Source organism: Ailuropoda melanoleuca, chromosome 17, assembly GCF_002007445.2.
Source record: "Ailuropoda melanoleuca isolate Jingjing chromosome 17, ASM200744v2, whole genome shotgun sequence".
In the NCBI taxonomy this organism is placed as follows: Eukaryota; Metazoa; Chordata; class Mammalia; order Carnivora; family Ursidae; genus Ailuropoda; species Ailuropoda melanoleuca.
In genome coordinates, this window is record NC_048234.1 from 12,252,849 (window position 1) to 12,270,578 (window position 17,730).

The following is a 17,730-nucleotide window of genomic DNA, read 5'->3' on the forward strand; positions in this document are numbered from 1 at the left end:
AATATCCTTCGTCATAAGCTGGTAATCAAGCAAATAAGCAGGTTCCCTGAGTTCTGTGAGCTGGGCAGAGAGTGTCAGAACTGAGTGGAACTGTGGGACACCCAGCTGGTGTCGGAGAATTGGCTGGGTGTGTGGGGACAAAACCCACACATCAAAATTGGGTGCAGAATTGGCCGAGTGGGACAATGGAGGGGCTGAGGGAACAAGAGGTCCCTTCTGCGCGCATCTGGGAGATTCTGGGGGGGAGACCTTGGGAGTCTGGAATTGAGGGGAGCGGAGTGGCTGGGGTTGGTGATGACGCGTGAGGCCATGGAGAGTGGCCCAGGCTGAGTCTGGCCTTGTACTGGCGCCTTCCCGTTGCTCCAGGGCCTGCCTTCTGCCTCCCTGGCCTGTAGCTTTTTGAAGAAGCTACAATGTTGGCTGGAGGGGCCTGCCCACCTGTCAGAGCGAGCACGTGGATGTGGGGTACCCCCTTCCCACCAGCACCCAGCCCCGTCTCTCTCTCCTTCCCTCCCGCTCTGTCCCCGCAGCCGGTTTTGATCTCCTGCATTCTGTTAGAATCCTGCTTCTAGAGCTTCAACGAGGCTTGTTGCCTTCTGCTGTCCTCCTGTCGGATCTTTGGGGAAACCAACGCTGGTGACCCTCACAGTTTCTCGTAACCCTGTTCTCCCCGGGCCTCACACTCCTCTTCTGTCTTGCTCTGCTGCTCCTTGTGAACAGCCTTGCCTCATTCATTCATTCATTCATTCACTCATTCATTCATTCGGCAAATGTTCATTGAGGGTGCCTGGGATGCCATTGGTTAAGCATCCGACTCTCCCTCTTTTTTTTTTTTTTTTTTTTAAGATTTTATTTATTTGACAGAGAGACAGCCAGCGAGAGCGGGAACACAGGCAGGGGGAGTGGGAGAAGAAGAAGCAGGCTCCCAGTGGAGGAGCCTGATGTGGGGCTCGATCCCAGGACCCAGGATCATGACCCCAGCTGAAGGCAGATGCTTAACCGACCGAGCCACCCAGGCGCCCCTAAGCGTCCGACTCTTGATTTCAGCTCAGGTCATGGGGTCCTGAGATCAAGCCCTATGTTGAGCTCCGTGCGGACCATGGAGCCTGCTTAAGATTCTCTCTCCTTCTCCCTTTGCGCCCCCCCGCCCCAAAACAAAACAAACAAAATAAGGAATGTTCATTGGCCAAGAACCCTCTGTGTGCCAGGCACTGTGTGAGCCCACGGGAGCCAGGGAATAAAGCTGCGTGGTCTCCATTGTTAGAAATCACGTAATTAAAATGGTGAAAAGGTCAGGTGCTACAGGGGGACTAATTGAGGCTTTTCCCTTTGTCATCGTGTCTCAGTCTCTGGCCCAGAATCTTCTCAGGGTACCAGCACCTTGGGTCCAGGTGCTGTGGTCCCACCTGGGCATGTCCAGGCCCCAAAGGGAGCTTGCTGTTTGAACCCTGGCCAGCACGGGAGTGTGGGCTGTGGGCGCCCCTTCCAGGGGCCCGGTGCAGAGATCCAGGGGCCGGCTTTCAGTCCTCCCTCTTACGCTCCCTCCAGGCCCTGTCCTCACCAGTCCGCTTGGTCATCTGGTCAGTACTGCAGCCTTCTAGCCAGGCTCCCCAGCACTCCCTGCACCTGTCCACCCGCCCACACTGCGCACTCACTCCCTCACACACTGTGAACACAGGCCAGGGCCAAACCGCCCAGTGCCCCAACACAGTCTCAATTGCTTAAAGGCGCCCCACACATTCCAGCAGAAGGTGTGAGCTCTTTCCCTGGCCCCTGAGGCCCCTCTACTGGGCATCCTGTTGCCCAAAAACCCCATCGTCCTGGTCCCTGCCTTTCTCCGTGACTCATCGTCTTGCTGACGGCGTCCTTCGTACCTGTGCCGCCTCTTCCAGGCAGTCTTCCCTGCTTCTCACAGACCCCCTTCCCAGCCCACCCTCCCGGCCTGGGTCCCCAACGTTGGCATTGTTGACATTTTGGGCCATCCTGTTCACTGGGGGGTGTTTAACGATGTCACCTGCCTCTACCCACCAGGTGTCCTGACAGTCTTGACGGTCTCCAGATGTTGCCAGGATCCCGGAGGTGCACAGTTGCCCTGGATGGTCTGAGTGAAGCAGCCGTTTGTGCCCACTGCTTGTGTCCTGTGTTCCCTTTGGCATCCCTGCTTGCCCCTTGGCCTTCCCCTTAGCCTGGGTGTTTGAAGAGAGCCCCTGCCTTGCGCCGCTGTACCCCAACCCTGGCCCGTGCTGGGCACTGTGTGCTGTCAGGAAGGGCAGAGCTCCCGCCTCGCCTCTCCATGCTCGCGCCCTGCGCCGCCGGCATGGACAGACCTGCAGCCGGTGTCTACTGGCTTCTCAAAAGTTGGCCTCTTCCCCGGTTTTCTGGGGTGGAGTCCGTGGAGGGGCCCATGTCCGTCTGGGCCATGGGCATGTGCGTACTCTGATTCTGCGAGGGAAGGGAGCCACGGGGAGGTGACGGCCGGCCGGCCCAGCTATTCTTGGCATCTCAGTAAAGAGAAGATAGACCAGCCCTGAGCCACTCCAGTTCTGGGAACGCCCTCCGGTGTCAGAACCCAGCGAGCCAGCGCCAGGCTGTTAGGACATAGCCTTGAGCTCCCCCATTTACAGAAGAAAACTGCCATGCTTTGGTGTCTTAACTATTACCGAAGGCAAATCGCTTGTTAGGACGTCAAAGCTGATTGAGACTATCAGTGCGTGTGGACACCCTGCTAAGTTGGATGTCTTTATGGACAGTGACCATATTGTTAATCATCTTGTGGGGCCCCTTGGGAGAACGAAGGGGTGCTTCTCATGATCCGCCTGGGATGGCAGGTGTCCGTGGGGACTGTCCTGGCCCAGCTCTCTGCTCCCCCCGGGTGCCTGCTCTCTCACACCTTTGTCTGCTTGCTTGGTGTCTTCTGCCTGAGACCGGTCCTTTCGGGATGTGTGGGCAGCGCCCCCCACCACCCCCAGCCCTCCCTGACCGGCCGCCCCAGGCTGTGTCCTGGCCTTAGACTCCTGGGGCAGTCTGTGGCATCTGCGGCAGGATGGCCAACCTGTCTTTTGGCCAGGGCTTTCGGGGTAGTCCTGCTCTTTCTGCATCCCCAGAGCCCCTCATTCCTGGGTTGGTCGCCCTATCTGTGGGGAGACACAGCCTCCCCAGAGGGTGAGCTGGGGAGGAGGCCTCTCTTCCTCTCCAGGAAGTAGGGTCACNNGGGTGGGGGGGGGACGGTCCCTCAGCAAGGGATGTTTTGCTGGCTGAGTGTCTGAGGCCCCTGGGCTGTGGCCCTGGGCTTTGGCGGGAGCCAGGAAGGCAGGACAGTAGGTGGCGCTGTGGGTAAGGCCAGGACAGCCAAGGGTGGGTGGGCGGACACCTTTCGTGTGCATTTGTGGTGCAGCCCTGTTTTCTGGTTGCAGATCCCAGGCCAGCAACCTGTTGGCTAATTTCAGGTGCCCCAGAGGCTCCCCACCCCCCACCCCACAGGTGCCAGGAAGCTGAGCCTGCAGAGGCCGCTGGGCTGAAGCAAGGGAACCAGCCTGGCACCTGGGAGGGGGGCCCGGGTCCCATTCCCTGTGTTCACACCCCCTCTGGGCCTTGGTTTCTCCATCTGTGAGGTGAGGACACCCAGTTGAGGTCCTCTTGAGCTCTGAAACACCGGGACCCATTCACTTTGCCAAGCGCTGCACTGGGATGGCCCTTTGCTGGGTCCAGGGGAAGAGGACATCCGTTGCCCTCCTGACACTGGTGCTTGGGCCACCGAGGGAGGGTTGGGTATCACGAGTGCAGCCTGAAGGTCAGGGCTTGACTGATAATAAAGCTGGCAAGTAGAGAACACATCTGAAAGGCAGGAGACAACAGAGGGGTTGTGAGTCTCCTGGGCTCGCGGGCTGCAGAGGGCCTGCTGAAGTATGGTTGGGCTTTCTAGAGGAGCAGCGGGGGAGGATGGGGGGCAAGAGTCGAGAAGACCAAAGAGAAGGGGAGGTGCGTGGAGAGAAGGGGGAATGGTGGGCCTGGGGCCCCAGAGGGAGGACCCTGAACATGGGCTTGCAACCCCGATTGTCTGCTGCAGGCTGGTGGTGAGTGTGTGTGTGCGCACGTGTGTCGTTCAGACAGGCTGGGGGATTCGGACAGGGTGTGCACCCAAACTGTCTGAGACCCTGACTCCCATCTGGCTTAGAAGTCTGGCTCCCAGGGCATGGCCGTGGACCCACTGGGCTCCGGGGCAGTGTTTCCGGACCCGAAAACATCCTCTTCTGCCAGAGTGTATCTCGCCGCTGTGGGAATGCTGAGCTGGGCTTGCTGGTAGAGCCCGGGGCACAAGCAGGGGTTTTCGCTGAGCGGAGTGGGCTGGCAGACCTTGGCTCCTAGAGCCAAGAGAGCACAGAACTCTGGCTAGCCAGCCGCTTCCTTGTCTCTAACGACTGATGTTGCCTGGGACACCGTAGCCCTTCCCCCGCCCGGGCTCCCACCCTGTGCTCGGAGCTAGATTCGACAGAACTAACCGCATGTCTGGTCTCGGCTTCCCGGGTGGGGACAGTCAGCTCCTTGTCACCAGGGCCCCACGCTTGCTCCCTGGCATCTGCGTGTCGGCTCAAGGGCAAGATGCTCTGTGTGTTCTTTTCTGAGCCAGGGAGTGGCCATGGTTTTTAGCTGGAGGCAGCTCTGGCCACCCCTGCAGCCCCATCCCTGCCCGGATGGAGAGCTGTACTGGCCAGCATGTCGCTCCGTGGGGCTGTGGCCCTGGCCTGGCGGAGGGAGCATCGTGCCATCGGCCAGGGCTACCTTTAGACCCTCTGTGTCTGAGCAGCATGGTGATCGAGTGTCCACGGCACCTCGAACTGGGTCAGCTCACAGTCTTCGCCAGGATCCCTCGGAGTGACACAGTTAAGAATAAAAGGGAGGGAGGCAGAAGGAGGCTGTTTCCCACCTGAAGCCCAGGCCCAACCGTGACCTCATCCTCCCCTCAGCTTCCTGACTTCTGGAGATGTGATAGGAGTTTTCTTAGAAAGTCTGAGCTGGGTAGGGGTGAGGCGTGGTGGGGAGGGGGGTGTCCAAGCACTTCTTCCTGTGATGATTTATTTTTGGTTCTGGCCTCTGTGGCCTCGTGAGGACATCAGGCAACGTCAGCACGTGTGGGATGCAATGCACACTTTGGAAAGGGCTCCTGGCTGAGTGGTTTGGTGAAGGCGACCTCTTGGGATCCTTTGTGCACGGAGGGGGGCCAGGGTAGAGTTTTATTACCCCAGCTTTTCCTGGGGATTCTGAGCAGATCAGGTCCTCTGATGTCAACCTTTCTGTAGACCCCCTGACCTTCGGGTTAGATGTGTGACTTGGGGGTCATTCATCACCTGGAGACATCCACCTGCTTCCATAGAGTACATCTCCCCGTGACCCCCTCCCAGAGCACCGGCCGCCTCCCCTCCACCATTCTGCAGACTGGATCTCTCGCCTCCTGTATCTTCTCTTTGTGTTCCCTCTTCCAAAGGGGGCGTCCCTTCCTGTCCACCTGGCTGCTTCCTGTTTCCTCCACAAGCCTTTGCTTGTTGTCCTTTAGCCAGCCTGCCCTAAGCCCTAAGCCCAAGCGGACATGGCCGAGCATCCCCTGTGTGCCTCCCCGACCCTACTGCATTGCTACCCCACAGCTCCATGGACTCTCTTCATTGTGTGCCCATGTTTCGCGTCCTCCCTCAGACTGAGTGCTCCCGGAAGCTAAGGACAGTGTCTTGGAGCCAAGGACAGGGCCTACCCCAGTATTAGAAGGGGAGGATGGAAAGGTGTCCTTCCTTCACTGGGAGTGAGACCCGAGTAGCCCAGGGAGCGGTGAGCCAAGCAAGGTCGCGCCTTCCTTTGTCCATCAGTGAGAAGGGTGCCAGGTCCTCCTGTGGACCCCGCTAGTGCTGCGGTGAGCGCGCTGTCAGGAATCCGTGAGATGCAGCCAGGACGGTTTAGCAGCCTGGGAGGCAGACTGGTTGTGTTGTTGGCTTTGCCCCCAGCCAGCTGAGATTCCAGGGACAATTTCCAGGGCTTGAGGTTTTGTCTCACTTCACCTCTCACTTGCTCTGTGACCTGAGCCAGTCCCTTCCCTTCCCTAGATCTCACTTGCCCCATCGAGGTCTGCTAGGGCAGCCTTTGCCCGATTTCCTCACCGTGTGGCAGCGAGGCTGTTGGGGAGGGAATGGGTGCAAAAGGGTTTGGAAGCGGGAAGTGCCCAGTGTCATATTTGGCTCGAGGGAGGAGCAGCTGTGGAAGCTGTCTGGTTGCAGGCATGTCTGGAAGAGCTCTTGCATCAGTGGAAACTCCTAGAGCCTTTGTCCTCCCTGCCACCTCCCCAAGCTTTAGGCCAAGTGCTTGCATTTGTTCCAGAATCTCCTGCCCCGAAAATTTCCATGGCTTCCGGATACATCTTGGAGAGTCATTGCTGTAGCTGGCAACCCCTCACTTGTCCCCAGGAGTCAGGAGTGAGCTCCGGGAGAGACTTTGACTCAGGAGGTGATGGGCATTCACGGGGTCGGCCAATGCCATACGAGGGGCCACGCATCACCAAGCGGTATTGTCAGGCTCTCCAGTGTCATCAGGCACCACACCAGGCTGTGGAGTTCTGGTCTACCGGTTGCCCAAGAAGGAGCCCCCTTCTTGCCACCTTTGTCTCCGATTCCTGCCCTCCTTATTCCCTGCCTCAGCAAAGTCACACTCGGGGGCTAAGATGGGCAATGGTCAAATGCCAGCCTGACCAATGTGGGGATTAGGTCCAGAGACCTGGGCGATGCCCCATTTCATTTCAGGGAAGGCTCCCATGCTTGCGTGTTTGCTGGACGAGGGATAACAATGCCAGGGGTTTCTTCAAAGAGGGGACAGCATGGGCCTGGGGTGCCGGGCTCCTGAGGTTTTGGTGGCCAGGGAGTCTGGATTGGCTGGGGGACACCGAGGTGTGCACTGGGCAGGGGCCAGAGATCATGAGAGGGGCTGGAACCAAAGATAAGCAGCTGGCCTGGAGGGTCCTGGGTGGAGAGGAGTCGGGAATCCAGGCCACCTGATAGAAAATGGGGAATTAGGGGCGGGTCTGGGGTGGGGGAGGAGCAGACGGTGGGAGGCAGAGCCTGTACAGAGTCTCCAAGGTTAGCTTCCAAAGTCAAGTGCTTACTGTCTGCGGCTCTGGCCCAGCCTCAGAGGCCAGCCCCTGTACTTGGGTACAAGGTTCTGCTAACTTCAGCATGACATTTGAATTGACCCCGATTGGTCTCGAAATGGCACCCATAGCAGGTGCGATGTTCTCCAACCTTCCAGGGCTGTGCTCCAGAGGGGCCTGCGGTAAGGACAGCGTGGATGCCAGATCTTTGGCCTCATGACTGGATGGGTTTACCCGTCTTCAGGGTTTTCCTGTGGCTTAGATGGGAATACGGCATGGAAGGTGGGTGACGTGCCCCGGGCATGCAATAGCCCCCATCTGACCCCCCCCACGGCGGGCGGAGCTGATAGGGCATTACAGGAATAGCAGGCATGAAGGGGATTTGTAAGCTGTAAAGCCGAGTACAAGTGGAAGGAGTTAACGTGATTTATAATAAGCATATATTTTGTCTTCAGTCAGTTCCTGGCACAGACTTCCTAAAACCCTCGGAATTTCCTAAGTGAACAGAGCCATAAAAGTGTCTTTTGTTAGGTTAACGAGGTGACTTTTGGGAGGCCTCTAGGTCGCCTAAGTCTGGGTACCAGCACTGCCAACCTAGTGTGGACAGTTGGAACTTTCAGTCCCGTCCAGGGAGGGGAGGGGGGCTGGAGATTGAATTTGGTGCCTGTGCAATGCAGTCTCCATAACCCCGCCCCCACCCCCAGCCAGGGCGGCTCCGAAGGCTGGATGCCACCAGCACCGAGACTTGGGACCAGCCGCCGATTCCCAAGGGCCCCTTCAGAGTTCCGTGTGCCTAGCACGAGGCTACGGGAGTGGGTGGGTGTCTTGGGACGTGCGGTTCCAGGGTCCGATTTGTGCTGAGGGCCCCGGCAGCCCTCCTAGGAAGTGCTGGCCCGGGAAGGGCAGCTCGGGCTGTGCGGTGGGTGGGCTCTCTGCCGGGGAAGGGCACACATCTGGAGCTGAGTCATGTTCCCCGGGTGCCTGTGCTGCCTCCCCACCACTTGTGCCCAGCGGGGGCTGGAGGTGACCTTGACGAGCACCTGGGAGCCCTTCGGTGTGCACCCCATCTCCTGGCAGAATGCGAGGCTGAGTCGGCCCCTGGTCCAGCGCTTGGCTTTCCCCCATTACTGCGAGAAACACCACTCAGCTGTCCTTATGCACCACTCAGCTGTCCTTTCATAAGGCGTCAGAGGCACTAGTGCCTTCTCAAGGCTCTCTTCCCTTGGCGATGAAGCACACTGGGGAAGGGGTGACGGTGGCACTGTCCCACAGAGACTCCTCTGTCGCCTGTTCTGTAGACTCTCTTGTCGTGTAGGTAGGAATCTGGGACGGGGTCACAGATGAAGTGGCCGGGTGGGGGCAGCCTGCCCCAGTCACCAGCTGGTCGGATGCGGTGGCACGGCACACCCCCCGAGTCTTTGAGGGTAGGGCTCAAGGGATGACAGCCTGCAGTGACGGGGCAGAACAGCCCTGGGTAGGAGCAGTGCTGTCTGTGGAGGGCACCACCCCAGATTCTTTGGAAGCGGCCGCTGAGGACCAGAGAGGTTGTTTGAACTGCCCTGGTCACACAGCTGCGGGACCAGAACTGGGCCTCCTGGGCATTACCCCGCTCCCCCATCTGATGCTCTGGAGGGCCTGCGTGGTGCAAACACAGCCCTACGTGGCAGCGTGGCCTGGCCTGGTTGAGGCAGATCGCTGGGGGCCCGCTGGAGGGAACAGGCTCTTGGAACACCTGCTGGGGCTCTTGCCCTGGGGCCCCCTCCCTCTGGAGCCGGGGGTGCACGAGTGTGTCCTGCACTCACTGCTCGGCAGCGTGGCTTCCTGCCTGGGGCGCGTCCTTCCTGTGTCAATATTATGACTGCACGTGGACTTCCCCGGGGGCCTGACTGCAGGTAGGTGGCTGCGAAGGCCAGTGACCTGGAAAGGATGCCTCTCTGGGGTAGGGCAGGTGCAGGTGTCCTCATGGCCCGCCCTCGGCCTGCTCGGCCTCAGGACCCCAGTGCAGTCACGTCCCCCTGACCCCCCAAGTCCTCCTGGTCCATGTTGCTGGGCCGGGGGTGGGGAGGTGGGGCCGAGGCTTCTCAGCACAGGAGCTGTCTCGCTGATGATTTCTCTCCGGCGAGGGCCCCAGGCACGAGTTCTGGCTTCTCTGAGCCTCAGTTTGGTCGTCTGTAAAAGCAGCACAGGAGTCAGGGCCCGAAGGGTTGGACAAGAAGGTAGGTAGGACCGTCCCTGGACCCCCTCGGCGGCTCACTCGTTCTTACGGTCCCCTTTGTCCCTGGCAGGGCCTCGTGGCCTGGCTGCCCCGGGGCCTCTGTTGTGGACCTGTCCTGTGGCCTCGGTCCTTCAGGATGGGCTCCAGCAGGCCAGCCGGGGCCTTGCTGCCCAGCCTAGGATCCAACGGCCGGGTCCAAGTCATGGCCAGCTACGGACCGCCTGACCTCAGGCAAGGTCCTCCACGTAAGCTGCGTGCCTCAGTGTCTTCCTCCGTGAGACAAGTTCACTGTAGGTTCCGTGCCGGGGTTGTGGTGAGATGAACGAAGGAAGCCACGAGCTGCACGCAGTGCGGTGTCCAGCGCAGAGGCAAGCTTGGGGAAGTGTGAGCTCTTGTCGTCTGGGTCTCGTCTGACTGGTGCCTGTAAAGCCTCCGGTGACGGGGCTGCATGTGGCCCACTTGGTCACAAGGCCTGCGCCTGGGGGCTCTGCACCACCGGCCTCCTCCCAATGCTTCGGGCAATCGCAGCATTGTTGAGAGCAGGGCCGTGGGGCTGCATAGGCCCGCCTCTGTGCCTCAGTTTCTTTGGCTTTTGCTTGGTCACGTGTGCCAAGGGTAGGGCCCAGGACCTGGTCCGCTGCTTGAAGTGGCGGGGTTAGGGGACTGTCACTCAGAGCTTGCCCTGCCCAGGCAGGGCCAGGACGTGCACCCAGGGGCAGGGTGTTGGAGCCTTTCCCTGTGGCACCCAGCACCTGCTTGCTGGCCTCCATCAGATACCAGCTGGTCACCATTTGGACCTGGGGTGGTGGTGTGGGAGGCATTGCGCAAGGGTCCTGTCCCAGCCCTGGTCACCTGGAGCCTCTGGCCCAGTCCAGCTGTGTCTTTCTGTCATTGGCCAAGAGGCTGGGTATTGGCAGTCCTGGTGAGACCTCAGGTGGGTCAGAGTGGCCGGTAGGGCTCAGAGGCTCTGATCATCCAAGAGGGCTACCTGGGCCCCAGGACAGTGTGGGTGACGGAGCCTTGCCATGTGGCTCCGGTCTGCCCATGCACTGGCCAACTGGCAGCCCGGACAGGCCATGCCATTGGTTCTGAGGCTCAGTTTCCGTCTGCAGAACCAGGGAAGGTGGAGTGTATAATGGTCTTTTCTGTTTCCGTGTATTCAAGGCTGTCCTGAGGCTCCAGCCTGTGCCCTGGGTTTCCTGAGAATCCCAGCTGTGACTTGGCAACAGCCCTGAATGTTCACCCCAGTCCAGAGCTGCAAATCCGCTACCCCACTGCTTCCCCACCCACCAGGATGGCCTGCCCACCCTTCACACCTCCAAGACTGTGGGACTGTGGCATGAAGGCTCAGAGGCTCATTGCAAGGAGTCCAACCCTGACCGCTCCCTAGCTAGATGGTCTCCATCCCTCACTCACGCCAGGCTCCTGGCTAGCTGGCCCCCTGCCCCATCCACTTCCGGCCATGGAGTGCCACCAAGGGGCAAGCACGGCCGTAGACGGGCTGCCTGGGCTCCAGTCCTGGTCCTGCCTGCCCTGAGCAAAATCAGTGAGCCTCTCTGAGCCTCGGGATCCTGTTCTGGGAAGTAGGCCGTCTTCCTCCGCAACCCCTCAGGGCTGGCTCTTGCTGCCCTCCTTGGCGCCCCATGGGCCCTGGGGTGCTGGCGCTTTTCCCGAGGACTGCCTTCCCTGGGTCCCCGCCCCGAGGGAAACCTGCCAGTCCCGGACTTCTGCCTCTGCCTGGATCGGGGAGTGTGACCTGTCGTGGTGCCCAGCTCCTGCCACACCACCACTCTCTACGCCACTCTGCCCACCCCTCCCCGCACAGTCCTGTGGAGCTTTGCTTGGGACCTTTCCTCATTCTGCAAACACTCCCAGGGCCTTGCCGCACAGGGCTCTGGGAGGTGTTGGAGATGAGTAGGAAGCCAGCTCCAGGGCCTGATAATGAACCCGTGGTTTGCTGTGTTTGGCCAGAGCATCTGTGTCACAGGACCAGAAGGGGCTGTGAACCACCCGGGGCTCCTGGAAACGCCTTTCCCGTGGCTGTGGCCTCCAGGGCTTCTGGGCCAACCCCGGGCTCCCTTCCTCCAGACCTGTCTGAAGCTTGGTCCAAGCGCCTCTTTTATTTTTCATCTCCAGTCTGTCTGTTGAGTGCATTTCTGTAAGCACTCCATGTCTTTCATGTAATAAAGCACGGGGTAAAGAGACAAATGCCAGTGGAGCCCAGTGCAGGGCAGCTGGGTCTGGTGCTCAGTCTGAGGTGTGGGCTCCCAGGAGGGGAAGCCTTGGGAGGAGCCAGCCCCCGGCATGTGTATGTCCCCATGTGTGTGTGGGGGGGTGCTGGCCTGGGCAGGTGGACAGGCTGCACTGAGGCCGGGGATCAGAGGGGGTTGGTGAGTGCCAAAGGCTTGGAGGGAAGCCAGGAGTCCAGCAAGGTGGAGGAGGGGTTGCAAGGCAGCGGTCTGACAAGGACCGAAATCTCTGGGGGCCCCAGTGGCCGCTCACCGATGCAAGAGAGATTCAAGGCAGAGAGGCAAGTTGTAACTGCGGTGGGGCCCTGGGGACCTGCCGGGGCTGGGGGCTTCTCAGCATCTTTACAGCATCCCACTTCTTGCTGCAGACACAGAGCCTTGCTTTCCTTTTCCCTGTGAGAGGTGGCAGCCCACGGCCCTAGGGGACCGCAGTGGTCTACAGAGGCCCTGGCTTACCCCATTAACAATACCACCAGGGGCCTTCCCTGCAAACGAAGGGCGTTTCTGTTCTCTTCTTCATTCTCGTGCTTTGAGTGCTGCTGAGGCCTCTGGAAGGAAAGAGGAGGCTTTGGCCAGCCTGTAGGAATCCACTGGAACTGACCTGGAATGGTCCCGGCCGTGGCTGGCACCCTGGCCAGGTCCTGCTCTCGGAACTTTCCTGTCTGGGCAATGGGGCTCCTGTGGTTTGCTGTTCTGAGGGCCATATGACTGTGTTGTTAACTTGAAACACACCTGGCCCCCTTGGCAGTAATCACGGTCTGGGGGAGCCTCCTTACCTGCCTCTCACCCCTCCTTGTCATTTCACTGCTCCCCTGCCCAGGCAGGCTGTGTGATGTGATGCCCTGTGTCATGTCTTTTCTCCGTGTTGTTTGGTCGTGGCTGAGTGTCAGTTCCCCTGCCCAAGGGTCCAGAACTTAGAAGCCTCATCTATGAAACGAGTAAAGCATCTGGCTTCCAGCTCTGCCGCCAGACGGGGCTGGATTCCAGTCCTCTCTGCGGTCTAGGCAGGTATTTAGAGATATCCCACCCGGAGCACGTTTTCAGAGAGCCCAAGGCAGCAGAGCACCCTTGCTTCAGCCGTGGAGAACAAACATTTCTGGAGGGCAGCTCAGGGTCTGGCTGGGCCCCCGGGGTCGTCATGACAGGCATTGGCGGTCAGCATGGACAGGCCACCCTCAGGGCTGATGGGACCAAATCAGCTCTCAGAGAAACTCTGCGAATGGAACCCCTAGTACGGGTCCTGCAGGGGCCAAAGGAAAGGGGAGATTCAAACACTCAGCTCTTCCTCCCTCTGAACAGGGAGATAGAGCCCCCACCCTCTTGTGATGCATGCCTAGAAGATTGTGGTTCTGGAAAGTTCTTCCTCACTTGTCAGAAGAAGAAACTGTCCTGGGTGGAGGGTATTTGTCCAAAGGTGTGCCACTGGCCATTGACAAAAGGGTGCCTGGGCCTTGGTCAGGGCTGGGCTGTCCTGGAGCTGGAGGAGGTGGGCCTCTGCTGAGCTGCTGAACGGTCTTCCTCTGGGGGCAGAAGGAGTGTGTAAGAGCTCTGACCTCCAGCACATGCCCAGCCCGTCTGCCTCTGCACTTCCCTGTTCTGCTTTCTCTTTCTAGATGTCACCTTCATCTTGGGGGAATGGTGGGGGTGCACCTGTATGGATCCTAGCTCTACCATTTTTCAGCCGGCCTCAGTTTCCTCCTCTGTGAAACGGGCATAATGGCTGTAGGAGCCCCATGAGAAGTCAGTGACTTGGTCCCCAGGCAGGGTTTGGAATGGTGCCCGTTAGTACTTATGCAAGCGTGTGGTCTGGCGGCTCTTAAGCCCCATCCCCAAAGGGCAGAGAGGCCATGCACAGTCTATAAATGTTGGTTGAGTAAATGCATAGATGTATGCCCCCTTTTCACTGCAGGTTCTTTTAAAACATCTGCTGACACTGCCCCGGTCGATAGACATACAGTCCTGGAGTGCAAGGGCTCCGTTTGCTGGGCCCAGCTGGAGGCCAGCTCCCCGCACCTCTGCTGGCAGAGCGCCCCACCTGCTGGAACGTGTTCCTGCACCATTAGCCATACTCAAGGTACCATATTTAGGCCTCTGAAGCCCATGACAGTTTGCTCAAAAGCAGGATGTGGGAGGAATGTAAATACCTAGGATGTGGACATCTGTCAGGGCCCTCGTGGACCATATCACGTGCTTCCCTGTTTTCTGGAGGCCGGAGGCCTGATCTCGCCCCACAGCTGGTGGCAGGGGTGGGGGTCCAGGTCTCCTGATGCTCTCTCCTTATACTGAAAGCTGAACCCATGTTGTGCCTTCGAGAGAAATAGGAGAGAAGAGGGAGATGTTGAAGGCCTCTGGGCTTGCTGTGGCTGGCAGGATCCTGCTACGAGGCCCCTTGGCTTGGCCTCTCAGTTCGAAGGTTTAATGCCCCCTCCCCCAGAAGCCTCCGACCATCCAGCCTGGAGTTGCCCCCACCCCTTGGTGGGGTGTGTGCAGCGTGGAAGGGACAGAGGGTGGAAGAACCAATTCTTCCAAAGGGCAGCACGCCCCCTGCTGTGGCTAGCATATAACATCTTTCAAGACAGGCAAAAGAAATAAAGGGGAACCGATAGTTATCCACGGAGGAAGTATCTAGATTTTGCTAGACTTTCCAAATAGACATACAGAGTTGGAGGGATTCACGGGGCCTCATTTGCTGAGTGGCTGACGGTAATGGATGCTGTGGATGGCCCAGGAGGAGGCCACACAAGATGAGCTGAGCAGGGGCAGGGCCCTTCCCGCGTCTGGAAGCCTCCATAGGCTTAAAAAAAGATGCATTATTGGGGGGCTCCGGAGGGTGCATGATTTCATCTGAGGCGTCGCTCTGACACGAAGTGCAGATGGCAGCTGGGAATGGCGGTCTCCTGTGTGCATCAGCTTTCCCTCTCTCTCTCCCTCTGATACTCACGGCCTCCAGGGATAATTACAGGGATAATTATGAGCGAGAAAATGGAAAGTGCAGGCGCCTCCTGCATTCCAGAAGCTGAGTGCTGTCAGCCCGGCTGGAGATATGGGGGGCCCCCTCCCACCCCGGCTGCCAGGTGGAGGACAGAAAGAATTGGCAGGGTCTCCCTCTGGGGGAGGCTACCGGGGCCCGGGCCCTTGTTCTCCGGCCGCAGAGCTGAGCCATGGCCTGTGTGGGGGCCGGCTGCTGGGTCCCCGAGAGCCTGGTCTGGGGGCCCTGGTGAGGGGACCTCCCAGACTTTCCAACCACCACCCCCCATGCGCCTTCACACCTCGATGGAACCCTGCACGCTGGCTACTTTGAAGAATGGGTTGAGATTGCGGTTTCTGGAAGTGGTGAGTGGAGGCGCGGGACCCTTGAAGCCTCCCAAGTGGGGGACGCTTGGCGGTGCCCCAGGTGTGCGGCGGGACCGACAGTCCTGCGGGCTGTGCCCGGCAGGAGCAGTGTGTTCAGAAGACACTGTTCTCTGAACGCGAATTTGACACCTTCCGTGGTCGGCACTGACACAGGCCCCCTCTCCTGGGGAGCTCGGAAAGTCAGGTGTGAGATTCAGTGGCCTAATTTTAGACCTTGGGTCTCCATGTCAAAACAGCAGCAGGATAATTAAAAAAAAAAAAAAAAAAACCAACCTGAAAGAAAAGAACAATGACCAGCTGGCTTTGACCCCTTGTTAATTACGAAGCAAACACATTTCCACTAGGACCAGAGCCCTCGGCCAGCAGCTGGGCATTCCTCCTGCCTGGGCGGCCTCGGTGGCACCCAGACCCTTTAGCTGCCTGGGCACGGGTGGCTCCACGGCTGGCCCACAGATGAGGGGCACACAGGCGGCGACCCCCACCCCCTGGCAGAGCTCAGACGGGGATGCGGGAAGGGACCCTGCCCTTGGGGCCAGGGCCTTCGTTGTTAGAAAGTGAGTGGTGGCCTTTATCCAGTACCTTCTGGGAGAAGTGGGTTTCCTGTCAGTAAACTTTGCAGTGTTCATGAAACCTGAAATGCCCTAAGGTTTATTGTTACCTTTAAAAAAAAAAAAAATCTTGAATGTGCTCTTCCTGAAGTTGCCCATCGGTTCCCCTTCCCTAGCACAGACGGGCTCACGGAACCATGTTATGAGGACGCGGGGCCCAGAGCTAGGATGTGGGCCCTTGCCTCTGTGCGTGGCGCCCCCAGGTGTTGCTCCGTTCAGGACTTCTGACCCCTTGTCAGCTGCTGTGTCTCACTGCCTGCCCTGTGCCTGTCCCTCTCCCTCTGGATCTGCCACTTGCCGCTGTTTGGGGCAGCCCCACAGTCCGGCTGGATAGAATCTTGTGTAAAGTAAAAGCCTGTCAACCCGAGACAGGATAACTGCTCGCCCCCGCCCAGCCCTTGGTTTGGACAGGCGGCGGCCCGGGAGCCGACACCTGAAAAACCGTATAACCCTCATCACCTTGGCTGGCCTTGAAGATCAGCTGTCTGGGGTCCCTGCCTTAGCTGATGTAGCTATCTGCCCCTCACCCCTGGGGACACGTGAGTCTGTTGTGTGCAGTGTCTCTGCAATTGGGAGGTTTACAATTTTGAGTGGAGTGTTTCATGCACGTGATAACAATCCCAACAGGGCCAGAAGGCATGGGGTGAAAATGTCTCCCTTGGGCCCCTTTCCCCTGCACCCCCTCCTGAGCTGTTCTCTGCACGGAGGGGGTCTCTTTCCTACGCGGATGGCCACCCTTGTATGTCCTACTCCTTTTCCTTCCTAAAGGCGGAGTGTGCTCTTAGAACAATAGTGGGAACCAACGTTCGTGTGTGTTTGCTCCGACTAGACCCTGTTCTAGCTAACCGTTCAGGTAGCTCCTGGTGGGCATTGGAGCTGTTTCCTTTCCTGTCCATCTACTTTGTTCTTTCCAATTGCTACGTAGTATCCCATCGTATGGCTGTCCGATCGTTTGTTCATCTCACCCACGGACGTTCAGTTGGCTGCAGACTTTGGCCACCATCAACGGTGCTGCAGGAGACATCCTTATCCTGCTCGTTTGCACACGTGGGCACATACGTGTCCAATCTGCTTCTGGATCTGGAATCACCGGGGCAGAGAACCAGTGTGGCCATGACTGTGATGGAGAGCGGCCCAAGACTCCGTGTCAGATAGCAGACACCCCCCCCCCGCCCCAGGTGGCTGGTTCACCTGACCCTTGACCCCTGAGGGCCACAGGAGGCCCTCTGCCCTGTCTCCGCTGCGGATCTGCAGAACCCTCAGTGGGTGCACCTGGGAAGGTGTATGGGATCATCCCCAGAGAGACCATGCCGTGGACAGAGACGGTGCTGTTCTGTCTCGCCCTCCCGGAGGGTGACAGAGAGCCGCCAATGTCCCCATCCTTGGAGGTCACGGGAAATGTTCCGGCGGGGTGGGTGATTAGCACAGAACACAGTATGTCGAACCCAAGCTGTTCCCTGCGAGAAGAGAGAGTCCTCACGCTCAGGGCTCTGTCCCCTCGGCTGTCAGAGACTGTTTCAGGGACAGTCACACCACTCTGCGAGGGGATTGGGTTTCCTCAGGACGCTGCTTTCTTCTCTTCATCCCTGCTGTCGGGTGGGGTTAGCTCACCCCTCTGAGCTTGCACTGCCCCCCACCCCACCCCACCCCGTTCACAGCCTCTGGGAGGGGGTGTGGCATGGGTGTGGCCGGGCAGCAGGGACAAGGACCTCCCTCCCAGTTGCTGGGCTGAAAGCCGACCAGTGCTCCTACCCAGCAGAATAGAACTGCTTTTGCACAAAGGAATGGACGACTTGTCTCAGCTGCGTTTGTGACAAACAGACCATGGGTGGCCACCTTAGAGGACCTGGCCCGAGGCGCACAAGAGCTCCATGCCCTGACTTTGTGACTTACCCAGAATCTCAAAGGATTGAAGAATAAAATGCTCTTTAAAAATGCCGTGGCTGTTTGTCACTGCAGAGGGTCACTCCCGCTCCCAGTCAGTAAGCCTTGGGGACGAATGTCACCGCTTCCGGGCCTGTGTTTGGCCTGTGCCACTTTTGCATTCCACTGCCTGACATGGGCTGTGGGACACATCTAGACACAGACCATGGAGCCTCCGGGTCCCCAGAGGTCAGGGGTGAGAGGATCCCCAGTCCTGCTCGATGACCCTGGGAATCCGCCCCCCCCGCCGCCCCGCCG

General features: G+C 59.0%; 1 protein-coding gene across 12 annotated transcripts in view; it reads left to right on the forward strand.

Moving 5' to 3' along the window:
• The window catches only part of PEMT (phosphatidylethanolamine N-methyltransferase), an 89,614-nt gene that overhangs the window by 29,111 nt on the left and 42,773 nt on the right, over positions 1-17,730 (forward strand). For 5 of the 12 annotated variants that reach the window (XM_034646720.1, XM_034646723.1, XM_034646724.1 and 2 more), the window contains one exon: positions 13,497-13,661. The exons of 5 other annotated variants lie outside the window; for them this stretch is intronic. In XM_034646720.1, coding sequence (XP_034502611.1) covers positions 13,497-13,661 — 165 coding nt within the window. Of the gene's footprint in view, positions 1-2,031; positions 2,080-13,496; positions 13,662-17,730 lie in introns of all 12 variants that reach the window. 2 more of the 12 variants (XM_034646726.1, XM_034646730.1) reach the window with 1 other exon arrangement.